The following is a 13985-nucleotide window of genomic DNA, read 5'->3' as shown; positions in this document are numbered from 1 at the left end:
GTATTGATATTAAATTCTATAGTTTTTTTTTTTTTTTAATTGATAAGGTATTGATATCACTTTGTAGTTTATACATTGGGGAGGAGAAAAAATGGACACTCTTCAATTATGTAAAATAAACCATATACCTAAACGGTCAAAACAATAGTAGAGTGTACTGTAAATAGAAGCAAAAAGCTAGATCTTTGGGTCTCTACGTAATTGGAAGAAGCTTTAGTCTGTAGCTTATGCACAGAATGTAATAAGATAATTAGCTCCACCAGTGCAAGTAAATGTGCTAGTTTTGTCATCATAGGCATAGCTGTATGCTTGAGGGCACTGATGCTTGAAAATCTTAGAATAGTTAGTAGGAGGACATTTATCTGGGGTACCATAATTACCAGTGCAACAATATTGTGGCTGATTGAAAGCCAGACACGGGCTCTTGCAAGCAATCACTTTCCCACGATGTCCTCTCACCGCCATCGCCGGAGGGCAGACCCGGTTTATATTGCCTCTGCAGCTCGTTCTTTTACAACTGGCTGAACCGCCTAGTGGGGTTATCGATACAGGCAAGTTGAACCCGTCGACGAGGCTAACATCGTAGAAGTCTTGTCCATTATAACCTGATAAGGTAAACTCTACTAATGAAGCTGGTGGAATTGCACCAGCACCATTGCATGAGACCTGGCCAGAGGCACAGTCGGCTGTGCCACAAATGAACTTGCCCTTAACAATGTGGCAACGGGATCGAGCCCATACTCGGCCTGACCACCCAGAAGGAATGTTAAGGGTTTTTGAAGCCCCCGAAGCTAGCTCAAAACCAGTTGATGATAATTGAGGCCCGGCGCCTGTTAGGGTTGCTGGCCATATTGTGTGGCGGCACCTGTTTTTGATTGTGAATGTGGTTGAGTGAGCTCCTGTGCATATAAGTAGAGTTTTATATTAGTTGGGTGAGAGACTTATGTGAGCAAGATTAGAATACCATAATTTTTATGATTCTCCTGTATTCATTATTTCATGTCCACTTAATTTTCACATTCACTTTTTTATATTTTAGACATGGCATCATCTTTTCGTCTTTTAAAATGATATATCAGCACACACTATTATAGATATTGAGTGAAAGAATTTATGTAAAACGAATGCGCATTAGAAATGTCGTGTTCATCTGCAATTACTACAAACACCACTACATTAATCACAACAAGCCATATACCAACAAAAACAAACAATTTTATAATTTAATCATTTTTTACGGAGGTTAATTACAGTAACAATTTTTTTTAATACTTCTATAATTAGGGAACAAGATTTGAACCTGGGATAATTTGAATTGGAAATACAAGAAGATGTCATTTTTTTTCTTTGGGTGAAAATTGAGAGGCGCCAATTGAATTATAAAACTTTTTGCAAGAATAAACCATTATTAATATAATAAAGGAAAGTTAACTGATATCAGCTTTATTTTTTATAATAGAAAATCTTATGTAAAGATAATTTTTTGTATTTTATAGTAAAATAAAGTTTAGCTACAAAATTAGTTGTAACCTTAGACTACAACTCTACTCAATAAAATAAAAATTACTACATATTTTGAAAATCTAACCGATAAATAATTTTATTTTCTTTACTCTCTTAATACACATGTCAAATTTTGTATCAATTGGATATTATTTACTATATGATCTATAAACTTATATTTTACGCATAATTTTAAACTATAAAAACTTGCAATTTAAACAATTTGTTGATGACATAGCTATTGATCTTTAATTTTTTAGAAATTTTGCAAGCATGAAGGTTATAAGAAAAAGATGCAATCCAATTATGGATTTATCAAAATTCACCTCCAATAACAAGATATTGAGTAAGGTTGTAACCTTAAGATACAACCAATTTTGTAATTAAACTTTGTTCTTTCCAATATTTAGTAGCATAAAAAAAAAAATGAGTCAAATGAAAATTGTTTTTAGTTAACATAAAAAGCATGACTAATTTTTAGAAATTTTTTTCCACTAAAATTTTTTGGAAAACAACTATATCTCACAACAAGCTAAATAAAAAAAATTAGGTGATTGTTTTTCAAGTCATTTAAGATTGCTACAAAATATAGGAAAATGAGATAGTTTTATAGAAAATACTTTTTTGGAAAATAACTCATTTTTTAGAAAACATTATTGTCGATACAAACAGAGCATAAAAAATTGGTTTAGAAAAATATTTTTTAAAACTTTTTATGAAAAAATTTTTTATACAATTTTTAATATTTTCCATAAAAATAGTATCAAAACTTTCCTAAAATAGTCCATTAGCAAATGCTGTATCCGGACCCATACATTAATACTTCAGAGAAAAAAAAAAAAAAAAAAAAAACCCTTAGGGGGTTGACTTAGTGATTCTTAAGGTTTCATGATATCTATAAAATCTAAATTCGAAATCTCTTGCTAGCATCTTAGGGCCACTCCCAATGAATTCTTCCCTATAATAACCCATTGTGTATGGGATAAGGAGATTACAGTCAGATGCTCGAAAAGGTTTAGAGACCCTTATTTATTAACAACAAACAAAAAATGAAAGAAAAAGGCATTGCATATGAGGGAAAATGTGTAAACTAATGCTAGTAATAAGGAAGCAAAGAAGGAAATTAAACCAAAAGGAGAGAAAGGAAGCGAGGATGCTTACCAGAAAAGAAGAGGAAAGCCAAGGCAAGGCCGAGGAGTAATTGGCTTTCCATTTTCTTCGAAGATGATATTTGGTGTGTAATGAACTTAAGGCTTTGAAATTAAGGGCCAAACGGGTGAATTTATATCAAATCGAAATCTTCTAAATACCTTCTTACTAAATTTTGGCAAGTGAGAACACCAACAAAATGGACGGTAACAAAAACAATACGGATTATTCGGACGCGTGTGTAAAAATAATTTAAACCTTTTTCTTTTCCTTACTTGACTGACTGCTCTACATAAAATAAGGAAGAAGATGCCAAATACCCGGTCATAATGATAATAGTTGGAAACTGTTTCTCAACCAAACAACAACAACAACAACAACAAAAAAGTTGGAAACTAAGAATGAATAATTTGATTAATTTCTTCATGTGAATATAATTTGTAGTTGATTTTTTTTTTTTTTATGCTTATCCTGGCTTAATATATATATATATATATATATATATATAGGAATAAAAATAATGTTTGGATTCTTGGAGTATTGTTAAAGAGGTTTAAAGTCTGTGCTGTGTATCCAAGAGTTAATTAAGTCATTTTGGACATATACTACTGTCAGTTTCTTTAAAATCTTCTCCTCTCTTCCCGTGTGTATGCTAAAATACTTAGTATTCTAAAAAAACATTCTTGAAGAGACACTATATTTATATTTTATACAGTCATGATAGATGATGGCATGGTGCGCCCAATCGTATATTCATATATGGCTGTGAATACCGCTTCCCCATATATTCATTTGTTTCTTAAGATAAATAATAATAAAAAACTCCTCTTGTTTGATTTTTCTTTTCCTTTCTCTTTTTTGAATTTTTCCCTTGCCTTATACTAATATTAAAATATTAAATTCTACAAGGATGTGTAAAACTTAAATTTTATACCCTTTAATCACAACATGCCACATTATCATATTACATATTGATAAATAGGCAACCAATCAATTTTAATGCCCATTTGAAAATCCAACTCAATGTATGGTAGGATGTATTGAGTTTTTAATAAAAAATTAATGTGAAAATCTTTTATTAGATTGTATAAAACATGGCTCCTCTCTAGGAATAATAGTTTTGGAATGTTAACATATAGAATAACTCACACTATCATGCATATCCCTGTAATTATAAAAATGAAAATAATAAGTTGTTTCGGCTAAATATTAGATAAGATTTCTCTCCAAATTAGACCTTTAGATTGCATATTCTTTGTGTTCTTCACATGCATGTCAAATTTCAAATTGGGTATTATTTACTAGTCAACTAATAAACTAATTTTTTATACATAATTTTACCACAAAAACTTGAAATTTAAATATATCATTGATGACATAGCTATTGATTTTTTATATTTTTGAAAATTTTCAAGTATGGAGGATATAATAAAATAAGAGCAATACAATGATTAGATTTTCAAAATTCACATTTAATAAAAATATATAGGAAAAGTTTGAAGGGTTTCTTTTTAAACTCGTTTGGAGAAAAACATTTTCCCTAAATATTTAATTATAAAGGTTGTACTATAAATAGTTGGTTCTTTCCCATCATTTTGGTTGGGAATAGCAATTCTCCCTTGATATATTGTTGGTTGATGCTTTTCTCTATCCTTTTTACCTCTTGCGATTGTTGGTTGGGGATTTACTACTTGTCAAGAGAAGAAGAAATGTTAAAGACACTTAAAAAAATTACTATATAATTTTAGAAATTGATGTATCGCAAATTATAAAAAAAAAATTAATTTAGATATTCATTTATATCATAAAATTTAGTGTAATTACAGTGTGTAAGGATTCATTTGATGGTGAGTCAATTCTACTATTAATTGATATGTTTTGTTATCAAATAAGAGATTTGGATTAGTAATTGAGTTTTGCCCTATTAGTTTATGCAATGTTTCATATAAGATTTTCTTAAAAGTTCTAGCAAACCGGTTGAAAAAAATTTTACCATCCCCTATTACTAAAAATCAATCGGCCTTTGGAAAAGATAGGCTTATTTCTTATAATATCCTAATTGCTTTTGAGACCTCACATTGCATGAAATACTTCCAATCTAGGGGAGATGGTTTTATGGCGCTAAAATTAGACATGAGTAAAGCCTATGATAGGGTTGAGTGGGTGTATTTGGAAAATCTTATGAGGATGATGGTTTTTTGTGACAAATGGATTAATCTAATTATGGTTTGTGTCAAAACTATTATGTACTCAATTTTGGTGAATGGTGATCCTCAAGGCCTTATCCACCCAACTAGAGGGATTAGGCAAGGTGACTCATTGTCTCCTTTTCCTTTTCTTTTATGTACATAGGGATTGCATGGGCTTATCACAAAAGCAGCAACTAATGGAGACCTGAAGGGTTTCTCTATTTATAGACAAGGCCCTAAACTAACCCATCTATTTTTTGTATATGATAGTTTGTTGTTTTGCATGGCCAATTAATTCTTCAGAATGTGGAAAAATCCTAAACTTGCTGGCTATGTATGAATCCTCCCGGAAGAAAATTAACAAGGAAAAAACAACTCTTTTTTTTCAACAAGGAAACTCTATTGGCTACCAAAAATATCATCATGAGCCTACTTGGGATGCAAGAGATTAAATTTTACGAGAAGTATTTGGAGCTTCCGTCTTTAGTTGTAAGGGGCAAGAGAGCAAGCTTCAATTACATCAAAGAGAGAGTATGGCGGAAATTACAAGGGTGGAGAGGAAAATTACTTCCGCGGGTAGGGAGAGAGGTGCTTATCAAGTCAATTATCCAAGCTATCCCAACCTTTGCTATGGGCTACTTCAAATTACCTATGGGTTGTGTCATGAAATTGAAGCCATGGTGAAAAAATTTTGGAGGGGACAACATGAGGACAGAAGGAAAATACAGTAGATCCGTTGGGAGGAGTTAACAAAATATATGTTGATTGGTGGGATGGGTTTCAAAGACTTCATCATTTTCAATGATGCTCTGCTTGCTAGTGACTTCTCACTAATACTAAATCTCTTTTCTATAAAGTCTTTAAGGCAAAGTTTTTCCCACACTGCTCTATTTTGGATGCAAAGGAATCAGCTGCATGTTAATATGCATGGAAAAGTATTCTCAAAGGGAGAGATGTTATTCTTGATGGTGCTTTCTGGCGGGTTGGAGATGGAAGGTCCATCAAGATTTGGCATCACTGATGGTTGCCTATAAAACATCCCCCAAAAATTACTTCACCTATTTTGGAATCAATGGAAGAGGCCACGGTAGATTGTTTAATAAATCCGGATACTAGAAGTTGGAATCATGAAATGATTGATGGAATTTTCATTCCACTAGAAGCGGACTTGATCAAAAAAATTCCTTTATCAAAAAATGCAGTTGCTGACTTGGTTTTTTGGCCACTAGTACTAAACGGTCAGTATTCACGTAAATCGGGTTATCAATTTCTAAAGGAGAAGGAAGCTAGTTTTTCCATTGATGAATCACCCGTTTATGAACAAAAATTGTGGAAAAAGATCTGGTCTCTTGATGTTCCAAATAAAGTAAAACACTTTACCTGTAGAGCTTGCAAAAACTCACTTCCAACAAAGCGTAATCTAGTCCGCCGCCATGTTAATTATATCGGATCATCTCTATGATAGGTGCTCAAGATCAGCAAAAAGTCCTCTTCATGCCCTTTGGAGCTGCTCGAAACTGGACCGGGTGTGGGATGCAATGGACTGGGACTTTCGGTCTTGGGTTACTGCCCAGAATTTTGGGGAGTTGCTGGCATGGATCTTTGAGAACGGCAAGCAGGCAGATTTTTTCTCCATAACAACTTGGTGCATATGGCAGCAGAGAAACCAGATTCGAACTCAGCAAAACCACCATACCACTGAGAAGTTGGCTCGGGTTGCAACAGATTGGCTCGAGGAGTACAAAGCAGTCCAGCCAGCTGCTATCCCTTGTGCAGCAGCACCTAGACGAGTCTTGTAGAAGCCACCTCTGTCAAATGCCTTCAAAATTAATTATGATGTGGCAGTTTTCTCAAACTCTAACAACTCAGGTATTGGAGTTGTTATTCGGAATAGAAAAGGGTTGGTAATCACCTCTCTAGCACAACGCCTCAGCCAAGCTTATAAAGCTATTGAAGTTGAAGCTATGGCGGCAATTCGAGCTTTAGAATTTGCTGGAGAGATTGGTGTGGACAGAATTATGGTTGAAGGGGACTCAACTATAGTAACGAAGGCATTGAAGGCAAAACATCCAGGTTTGGCGTCGTATGGTTTACTCATTGAAGACATGAGAGTTTTAGAGAGAAATTTTTCTAAATTATCCTACTCTCATATTAAGAGAGAGGGTAACAAATTTACACATTGTTTGACGAGAATAGTGGCTAATTTGCTAAATATTATTGTATGGATGGGGATGTTCCACGGTCAATTTTTCCTATTGTTCAGGTTGATTTAGCCTCTTTTTGGGAATAAAATAAGCAGTCTTCTTTCTCCAAAAAAAAAAAAAAAAAAAGATTTAGAAATTGAAACATAACTTACATAAAAAACTAATTGATGTCTTAACTTTTTTTTTAGGGGATTAATTATTATGTAGCAGACCGAGTGGATGCTAGAGAATGAATGAAATTCTATTCTATTTATAAAAAACAAAAAACAAAACAAAACAAAACAAAACAAAACAAAAAAAAAAAACAATAGAGGACATTTAATGGAATATTGTTATGAGGAATCATTGTTATCCTATATGGCATGTTTGAAGCTATTTAGAGGAATGAGGAAATATATATAATTCGGCATTAGTTTTCTAAACCAAGAGGTGATTTTGGCTTTTTAAATCTAGAAATAAGAAGGAAAAGGGAGAAGTTGGAAAATGGTTAAACGAAAAAAAGTGATGTATTTTGTTTTCATTTTCAGTGGGATCCACCACAAAAAAAAAAAAAAAATCGGTTTGGCTTTGTAATTCACTTATTTGTACTCAGTTTTTGTTTTCAATATTAAAAAAGAGAGTTTGAATACAAAAAAAATAAATACATTTTTTTGCCGTTTTCATTTTCATTGAAAATGAATACAGTGATATTTTTGTAAAAAAAAAAAAAAAAAATCTCAAAATTTGTGTTAAATTTAAAATTAAAAAGTGAAAACAGGAAAAAAAAATTAGACAAAAAAATTTGTACCAAACATAAAATAAATTGGAAATAGAAAATGAGTACAAGATTTGAGAAAGAGAAAATAGGTACATAAAATGAAAACTAATAAGACAACGAAATGAATTCATACAAATTTGGTAGGATTCTATTGAGATTACTACATTTTGGTAAATGTGAGATTGTCTAAAGAAAGGTATTAAAAAAAAAACTAATAAGACAACGAAATGAATTCATACAGATTTTGTGGGACTCTATTGAGATTATTATATTTTGGTGTGTTTAAGTGCAGAAATGAGGAAGCAGAACCTCTCACACTTAGCTTTAAAATATAAGGGCATTGGGAGATTTTTGAACAAGCAAGAATTCGATCATAAAAGAACAATTGAGCAACAACTTCATTTTTTTACAGGTTTAATTCAACATTTTCAATGTCGAATTACATTGAAGCTCTCTCTCTTTAATGATTCTTTTTTTTTTTTTCTTTTTTTCTTTTTTTTCTGTTTAGATGTGCTATGAGATTTTCTTCTGACAAGTTCTTTGTTGTTGCTTGTTTTTGTGTTACAGCATGCTTTCCATATTCTTTGGGCTTTAACATCAAGCCTTACATCAACGTTCTTAGCCTGATGTCCATCTTTATTTGGAGGCTTTACATTCCATTGAACACAACGTTCTTACAGTGATGTTTGTCTCCATATTATCACATTCTTGCCTTGCAACAACAATCTCTTAGCGATATCCATCCTTGATGTTCTTATAGCGGAAGCCGTCTAGACAATAATGTTATCACTAGTGTTCATGATACAATGATGCTATTACTAGTACTTGACTTTGAAGTTGTACTGGCCTTTGTCTTGGCAATTAAGTTGCACCAACACTTGTCTTTGCAACACAGCCACATCAAGAGTCTTTGCAACATAGCCACATCAAGATTCTTTACCATGAAGCCGCGCCAGCATTTGTCCTTGTACTAAAGCCATATTAACACTTCCCTTCGCAATGAAGTTGAATCCATATTTTTCTTTTGCATCGAAGTTGTGTCACCACTTATCTTTGCCATAAAATCGCATCAACAGTTGTCTATACACCAACACCCTTTTTTGTGATGGAGTTGCACTAACACCCATTTTGAGAGGAAATATGGTTCAAACACCAAAGGCGTAGAGTGATGTAGCCAGAATATAGAGATGAATAATTCCACCAAAAGAGACGTGATAACGTCTTAAAATGTATACTTGTTTATATTTATGTGGGCGTTATCTCCTTGTTACTATGCTTAATTTGTATAATTAAGTCATGATTTGAATTAGTCCCTATTATTTATCTTTACATAATTTCTTGAATAAGATGCTATTTATTGTGTGTAATTTTCTGCTTTCAGAAAATCATGTAAGAAAGATGAGTATATAGGAATTTGTGAGAGAATGGAGACCAAACTAGAACTAAAGTAGAGCTAAAGGACCATGCTTAAATGTCTAAGGAGGTGCAGCTCGAGTGCTTGGATCGCCTACCATGATTGGAAGCTTCAAATAAGGAAAGAAATCAAAGAGGCAGAATTTGAAAATCCAATTGACACAAAGCCAGATGGGTTGGAACCGTGACTTAAATATCTACAACTTTCCAGTTTTGAGTTTTTTGAAATTCTCACTTTTTGAAGGCCAAAATTAACTCACAAATTACTGCTGTAAACTTGGACAGAAATTAAAATAGTAAAAGTTTTATTATCTTTGGACACTTTGGACGTTAGGGTTTTGAAGGGAGACTGTGTAGAACGAATTTTGAAAAGAAAACCTTGTATTTTCCTTTCTCTAATGGTAGCCTAAACTCTTTGCTAGGGCTAGGGGTTATATTTCTTCTATACGATATGAATATTCAATGTGATTCTTTCTAGAATTTTATCAACAACATATTTGATTGTTCAATTAGATTTCTTTTGATGTATTAGTTCTTCCATGCTTTCAATAAGCTCAATCATGTTTTTCTTATTGTTTAGATGAATTTCTAATAGTTTCAAATAGAAATCAGGTTTTAAAGTGAATGGGTTTTTCTGAAAACTTTTCTAACCGCATTATTATTCTAGGTTATCATGCGTTCTTGGATTGTCTCAGTTCAACCAAATCATAAGTATTTAATTGTATAAGAACAATCAATTATGAAATATATAATTTCTTAGATCACAAAAAATTTCATATTGATATAGGGAAACACCCCGATGCCCTGGTATTTACATTATTGATTTAAATCAGTTTTTATTATTATTCTTGTTAATAATCACCAAGCAAAATTACTTTTCTTCTTCACCCAAATTGTTGTTTAATTATATTGTCTTTGAATTTATCCTGCTCCTTGTGATTCGACCTCGGTACTCCGAGAATTATATTGCTACGATCTTTTGCACTTGGGAGTGAGCAAGTAAGACATGGTTCAGATTTCAAAGATAGAAGGTGACGTTGCCCAAACTTTAAGGATGCCAACAAGACTTTGAAGATACAAGAAAAATGATGCCAATACTTTGAAGATGCCAGAGTATGCCACCAAAAATTTGACATTGCACGAACATGCCCTTAGAAGAGAGATAATGCAACACCAACTTCAGATACATGATCTATTATCATTCTGGAGGAGGGTGACGTTGTCCAAATTTGAGAGATATGATGTGGAACAGCACCACTTCAAAGGGAGATGATGTGGTTCAAATTTCAAAATTGTGAAGTGGCACAACCTAGAAGAGAGACAATGTAACCTAGACTTGACAGGTACAAGAAGATGTTCACAAGAGATAGGTGATGCAAAACACACTTCAAGGATGTGGGAGGATGTCCACAGAAGATGGGCAATGCCATGCAAACTTCATTCCTTGCAAAAGAGGTTAAAGATTTTATTTTACTCCACAATCAAGAATCAACTTATGTTTATCATTATTTCAAGGAAAGCTGAGTAACACCAATTCTTTGCAGCTGACATTTTCTACCACAATGATCTTTGAGGATCATATAGTAAGCAATTGACTGGTCTTAAGCGACGCCTTGCCAAACAAAGGGTTCTTGAAAGCACGTTGATGGCCTATGGAGAAACTCTTCAATCTAGACCGGCAATCCTTTTTCTTTTTCATGTGACTGAACTTAGTGAAAAGTACTAAACTATCTACATACCCCGAAGAGGGATCAAGTCATTACATAGTTCAATAGATTTTTTTTTTTTTTTTTATGATCCTTTTTTTATGATTTTTTTTTTTAACAAAAAAAAAAAAATGAGGGCTCATGTGTGTAATCCTCGCCCTACGCCCCACAGTGTCTCATGGGCACCAATTGCGCAATAATGGGTATCACCACTAATCGAACCTAAGACCTTGGCTTCAAGGATGACAAAGGCATCCAACCACTACGCCACACTTGCAAATGGTGACATAGAGTGGGCTTAATTTCTCTTTATTCGTACACTTTCAAAGGTAATGAGAAGACATCATGCACCCTTGCAGCATTGTAGTAGGCAGTTTAAGCTCTTACCGATGAGCAATTCTCGATTTTCAAGCATAGAAGCGTTTGAGGAACTTCCCATTGATGGAGTTGATCCTTACATCATTATTATCAATCAACATGTAAGCTCCAATGGTGTTTTCCCCCTGCTTGAAAGTTGGAAGTACATCACAAGTAACGGTCACATGGTTTGACCTAACAACTTCATCAAAGTCTAGATCAATCTTGTTTTCTTTGGAAAGCTTCATGATTTGTTCTTTGAAGACAAAGAACTTTTGGATTGGATGGCCAATGGTGCGACGATATTTGCAGTAGTTAAGGTCATCAACTTTCCCCATGCCTTCTGGTTGCTTGCATTCTGACAGTTCAATCAACTTCATTTGTAATAGTTGTTCTAAAATGTTTGGCACATCTTCATCAGGGAATGGATATACTTTTTGCTCACGTTCCTTAAAAGCTAGATGATGCACCTTGTTCTTTTACCATCCTTCAAGTCGTTTTTCATTTGCTTTTACTCCTCTTCTTGGAACCTTAACTACGGCAGTGTTAACAGCCATTGGGTCTTTGAGATTAACTTTTGTATTTCTGTCATTCCTCCTTACTTCCTTCCTTTCTTTCCTTTCCTCAGGTATGGGAGGTTTGGTATTTCCGTGGCTAGCAATGCTCAGCTCCATGTCATGCGCACGAGTTGCTAACTCTTCAAATGTTCAGGGCTTTATCCCTTGAAGGATGTAAAGAAGTCCCCAATGCATGCCTTGGATGCACATCTCTACAACAAATATTTCAAAAAGTCTATCTTTGTAATCCAAATTCAAAGAACGCCATCAATTGATATAATTGACCATTGGCTCATTTTCCTATTGTTTAGTATTAGTAAGCTCCATCATGCTCACTATGCGACTCGTGCTATAGAATTGGTCAAGAAACTCTCTTTGTAGTTATTCCCAACTATCGATTGACTCGGGTTCTAAGTTTGTATACCAATCAAAGGCATTCCCTTTAAATGAACAAACAAACGTGTTGAGTCCTTGCATTCTCACAAATCTCTACAAAGTGAGCAACGTGTTGTTTTGGATTGCGCTTCCCGTTAAATTGTAAGAACTTAGGAGATTGATACCCATTTGGCATTCTCATGTTGTCAATGCGTTTCATGTAGAGTTTTAAATATGTGAGAGAACTTATAGAAGAACCTCCATATTGTGCTCGGATAGTATTTGTTATCATGTCTTGCAATTGTTGAATTGATAACGAAGCAACCGAAATAGATTGTCCCCATTGAAGAGCGCCTTAATTTTCTTTCCCTTTGTCATCCTTTGTAGAAGTGAAGCCAAATGGGAACTTAGGACCTGGCTTGATTTACTAAGATCTTGTATTTCAAGTTTATTCATTAGAGTTGCAATTTGAAGGTCCTTATCTTCAAGTGCTTTTGTGAGAAGGACGATCCTTTGTTCCATTTCAGCCTTCTTTTCTTCCATGGTAGAAGTCTAGTCATCATGACTGACACAACTTCCCAAAATGATGGAGAAGAAAGTGAATTGAAGCGAACACGTGAAATCTCATTTTTTGAGTTCCTTACGATGGGAGAGAAATCATGTAACCAACTACTTGTGAAGGAAGAAGGAGATTTCCCCCCATACTTGAGGTGTTCCAAGGTGGAGATGTCCTTATTGATGACCTTGTTTCTTGCAAGAGGGTCTAAGGAGATGATTTTCAGGACCTTGGATTCCTTGGTTGATTGAAATTGAAGTTGATTGTGAACTTTAGGTTGGCTACAATTGATTGCACTAATGCAGTTGTTGGTGGTAGCGTACCAAGTCTAACTAAAGTAGCTATTGTTGAAACTTGGATATTCTTGCTAAAGGCCATTTGAGCTGGTAGCAAGATGATAAGGATTTCTTTCTTTGAAGGAGAATCAGATGAGAGGTAGAGATGTCCCACCGGATGTGCCAGAATTTGTGGACGACTAAATTTCTAGTTTGAAATAATCAAACAAGTAAAATAGTTTCATGAATGCGAATTTGTATTGATGAATATGTGGTACAATTCTTTGAAATTACAAAAGAGTGATCCTCTGATTCAATCTCCTTGAAAGACTTGTTGATTGGAATTGTAATAATGTGATTTTGACTTGAACACCAAATATCCTTCAATTTGGCTGAAGGATGGATCGAAGACCTTTGAAATAGAATTACAATGAATCTCTAGTTATGAGCTTGTTAGAAATTATTTGTTATTCGTGTTGTTCATATGTTCTTCGTGTTCTTTGTTTTCGAAGATTTTGTGGTAGAAGTTCTTTGAGGCTTTTGAGGCTCTGATTCAATCTCCTTGAAAGACTTGTTGATTGGAATTGTAATAATGTGATTTTGACTTGAACACCAAATATCCTTCAATTTGGCTGAAGGATGGATCGAAGACCTTTGAAATAGAATTACAATGAATCTCTAGTTATGAGCTTGTTAGAAATTATTTGTTATTCGTGTTGTTCATATGTTCTTCGTGTTCTTTGTCTTCGAAGATTTTGTGGTAGAAGTTCTTTGAGGCTTTTGAGGCTTGAATCTGTAGAGCTTCACTGATTTGCAGTTTCTTGAAGTTTTCTGGAGGCTTTTGAGCTTGATTCTAGCAAATTTTAAGATCTAGGAAGGTAGTTTGGATGGTTTTACTTCGAATGTTCTTCAATTTTGAGGTTGAAATTCTTGAAAGTTTTGAG

The 13985-nt window shown here is 33.9% G+C and overlaps 1 protein-coding gene across 1 annotated transcript; it reads right to left on the bottom strand.

The window, feature by feature from the left end:
• Window positions 1-209: 209 nt before the first annotated feature.
• Window positions 210-2738, bottom strand: LOC126690812 (thaumatin-like protein 1). Its single transcript, XM_050385938.1, has 2 exons — window positions 2665-2738; window positions 210-899 (listed from the first exon to the last, which is right to left on the bottom strand). The coding sequence occupies exons 1-2, from the start codon at window positions 2714-2716 to the stop codon at window positions 226-228; spliced, it is 726 nt and encodes a 241-aa protein (XP_050241895.1). The 5' UTR covers window positions 2717-2738; the 3' UTR covers window positions 210-225.
• Between the last annotated feature and the right edge of the window lie 11247 nt (window positions 2739-13985).

The sequence above is a fragment of the Quercus robur genome, chromosome 7 (genome assembly GCF_932294415.1).
Source record: "Quercus robur chromosome 7, dhQueRobu3.1, whole genome shotgun sequence".
Classification (NCBI taxonomy): domain Eukaryota; kingdom Viridiplantae; phylum Streptophyta; class Magnoliopsida; order Fagales; family Fagaceae; genus Quercus; species Quercus robur.
Note: the sequence above shows the minus strand (reverse complement) of the source record. Positions and strands in the feature narration are given on the sequence as shown.